Below are 3,697 nucleotides of genomic sequence, written 5' to 3'. Positions count from 1 at the left end.
TTTTACTTCTTGCAGGTGAAGTCAGAAAATGAACTCGATGTTCTCAGCATCCTGCCTAACGGGTGGCAGCCAGACGAGCCTGTCCAGCCCAGGCCCTATCTCCTCGTGCCCTCTACACGGGTCACCTTCCTGGCCCGCCAGTATCGATTCGTGATTGAACTTGATCTGAGCCCTTCTACGGGGATTGTGGTAAGCGCAGAAACTGCCTCTTTGGCATGTTCTGCCTTAAAAGGCTGGGCCTGTTTCTGTTTGCCAAGAAGGCTTATTCCTCTCTGTGTTAGTCTCAACTTTTGCAGAAGTCTTGCTTCTGCCGTGCTCCTAGCTAGGCAGCTTAGTGGCAGATCCTGTTTCTCTGCTGAATGCTCAGTTTGTGAATTTCGTTTACAGGGAGCTGTCATTTTAATCCAGCTGCCATTGCAGAATGATGTTTGCTGTTAGCTCTGTGTGGTGGGGCAACCAGCAAAGAAATTGAAGGTCCTAGAAGATGGAAAAGCTGTTCTCTTTCTCTGTTTCTGTAGGATGACTCAACAGGGGAGATAATTTTTGATGAAGTGTTTCATGCCCTTTCCCGATGCTTGGTGGGATTGTTAAGACCCTTTCGTATACCTGGTTCAGACATTATCTACCAGCCAGAGATCTTTGTCACCATCCAGGCGTATTCCTCCATCATTGGCCTACAGTCCCATCAGGTAAAGTTCAGCTTCTCCCGTGGCAAGGCTCAGCACGTGAGCAGCTTGCTATATGGGCTTCCTGTGAACGCAGAGGAAAGCGGGGCCATGTGGTAGCTGGGCTCTGCTATCTGTGGTGCTGCAGACTTGTCTCATTGAAATGTGCAGCCTGGTGCGGTGGGGAAGTGTATGTGAGCAACTTCTCCTTTCTGGGCAGGAAGCGGAGTTTTCTCCTGGGGGAGCAGGGCCCAGCAGAGAACGCTGCCCACAGGCATGGTCTCAGAGTTGGGCCACAGGGAATATTTCCCTCATGTCAAATGGGTGCTGGTTGTTATTGTTGTTTTGTTGGGGTTTTTTTAATTTCTGTCGACTAATTCTTTTTGGCCGGTTATAATGAGCTTGAAGCATTCAAGAAGAGTTGGTGTGCCCAGAAGCTTTGTCTGCCTGCTCCAACTGTGTAGGAGCAATTTATTCAAAGATAATTGCATCTTCCTACAAACCTTGCTCTCATTTTGCTCTGGTGTGAATATGTTTTGCCTTGCTGGAGAGAGCAGCTGGCCCCGGTATTCAAATTATCAACAAGATTTACTTGAGCCAGGGTAGGTCTGTTTAATAAACTGAAGTCTGGTTTGTGGTGCCAGTGTGGTTTTTGAAGTTTATCCTTGATCCCTTCCACCCCACAGTATTTTCACATTATTTTCACATTTCTGGTGGTGTATTTCAACCCTTAGCTAATACCAGGGAAAGTGGGTGGTAAGAGGAGGAGCCTGTTAGCCTATGCTTTTTCCCTCCCTCTCTCTCCCCAGCCTGCCTCTGCCCAAGCCTTCTGTGGGGCTGCAGCCTTTAATGGTCTCTATAGTGCTTGAAGAGGGTGGACCTCGCTTTGGTCTGTTCTTAGGTCCTACCAAAGTAAGCGTAGCAGGAATTTCTCCATTTGCCAATGATGTTTTGTGTGTCATCTTGTCCAGCTCTCCTGCAGACACCATCATGCTTTGCCTCAGTATCTGCCCTGTTTACACTGAATTGAGCACTCTGAAGTTGCCAAGTTTTTCTTCTTTGCATCTCTCTAAAGACCTGTTTGTTGTATGAGGCGAGGAATTGTAATCTCCAAGTACAACTGGATAAGCTTGATGTTCCTTTTATGGAGGAAGAGGCATATATGTGCATCAATCATCCAGCAAAGCCTGTCTATATTGTAATCATTTACTTTTCCTGTGTCACTATGAGGTCTTGCCCGTCTGAGATTGAGGGAATGTGGATAACATGCAGCGTCCCACCCGTCTGTTGAGTTCTTTGTCTACACGTTGTATCTTCTTTGCCGCCTGGTTGTGGACAGAGATTGCCTGTACGATGGTGGCGTCTGTAAACACAAGCATCATGCCTATCAGCTTGGGGAGTTTCTGTGGTGGCAGGCTCACTCTTTAACATCACTTGGCCTCTTTTGTAACATCCAGTCTAATTTTTTCTTTTCTTTATTTCAATTTGCTGTTTCTTTATCCAGCCACTTACTGGAAGGTAGTTGGATCAGTCTATAGGTGAGTTGGATTAGAACAAATAGGCCTTCCTTAGAAACATCAGACCAGAGCTAATGGCTTCTAACAAGGATCCCACATCACTTTCTCATGACAATTGCTTATCCTGGAAGAAGGCAAATGAAGTAGAGCTTTCTTGCCTGACATGGAGATTTCCCAAAGAGCCATGTAAGCGTCTGCTGCGGACTGCGCTGCAGATGCCATGAGACACTGCTGCTCACAGGTAGTTGGCCCTGAGCAGAAGTAATGAGGAGTCTGTGCTGTACCTGTACTTTGTCAAGGATGTGTCTCAACTTCGCCGTGCAGAACTGTGTTCCTCTGTACCAATTTGGGGGCTGGTGCTATAAAACCTTAACTTGATGACTGACATCTGTGTCCTTGGGCCAGGTACTATTCCAGGGCTGTCAGCTGGATGAGACGAAGCGAGAGGCCTTTCTGCACCAAGTTTACACACAACTATGTGCCTTTGAGAACAAAGTGGCAGAGATGCTCCAGCAACAGTATGAACCCAAACCGCCGGTAAGGAGGGCAGAGATGGTCAGGGTCTCTTGGCTCCCTGAAGATTTGCACTGAGGCCCCTCTGGGGTGAGGCAGCAAGAGGAACAGTAGCATAGGTCTGGAGAAGGAACAGCTAAGGAGTTTGTAACATAACTTTCTGGGATCCAGTAATGAGACATGAATACTGAGGAGAGCAGAACCAGTAAATGTTTAGAAGGACTGATGAGAATGGTTACCTTACCCAAGATTATTGTGCAGTAAAGCACTTCTTGTACATCATGGGACAAATGATAGGATGTGCTTTCTCTCCAAAGAAGATGATGGGAGAGGTGATTATGCCCATATCATTAATCTAGAAATAGCTGTGAATATGCCCTTGGCCCTTGTTACATTTCTTGAATGAAAATACTTCCTTGTTACCACAAAAACTGACCGTGAAACTCAATAAACCGGTGCAGTTTCTAATACTCCTTGAAATCTGTGGCAGGTGCTGATACCCATATCCATGGCTACTAAACAGCAAGTTAGTGATAGTACTGTAAAATACAGCTTGGGATGAAATTAAAAGTGAGACTCTAGGGATTTGGAACGTCAATGGATTTCTCATGAAAATAATCTCTCCTGATCTTGGAAATCAAGAATGTGAAGGTTGCATTGTGATACTACCATGTTCGCATGGCGGTCACAGTCATATCTATGGGTACCCTTCTTGCAGTCAAAGGCGTTATTGGCCTGGGTGAGGTTATTGAGTCCTTATTTAGCATTAGTTATTAGAGTTTGGGCAAAAAGAAAAAAAAAAAAAGAGCCTCGAAATTAGATGAGCAAGAGGTTATCTATTGCAGTTGCATATCTGAAGTGCTTCAAATCTCATCTTGTAGCTGAAATTTATATCTTTGAATGCTAAGACTGTCAGTCCTGGAACAGAAAGAAGATTGCAGGAAGTAAATACCTTTACCAGCGTGTCCAGCTACTGGACTGCAGTGCTTTCTATGCATTCCT

At 45.6% G+C, this 3,697-nt stretch overlaps 1 protein-coding gene across 1 annotated transcript in view; it reads left to right on the top strand.

Annotated features, from left to right (window-relative positions):
* Positions 1-3,697, top strand: part of SZT2 (SZT2 subunit of KICSTOR complex) — a 62,036-nt gene that overhangs the window by 1,460 nt on the left and 56,879 nt on the right. Inside the window, exons 3-5 of the mRNA XM_035893547.1 lie at positions 16-189; positions 519-689; positions 2,588-2,719. Of these exons, the coding sequence (XP_035749440.1) occupies positions 16-189; positions 519-689; positions 2,588-2,719 (477 nt within the window). The remainder of the gene's footprint in view (positions 1-15; positions 190-518; positions 690-2,587; positions 2,720-3,697) is intronic.

Source organism: Egretta garzetta, unplaced genomic scaffold, assembly GCF_000687185.1.
Source record: "Egretta garzetta isolate BGI_Z169 unplaced genomic scaffold, ASM68718v1 scaffold75, whole genome shotgun sequence".
Lineage (NCBI taxonomy): Eukaryota > Metazoa > Chordata > Aves > Pelecaniformes > Ardeidae > Egretta > Egretta garzetta.
Note: the sequence above shows the minus strand (reverse complement) of the source record. Positions and strands in the feature narration are given on the sequence as shown.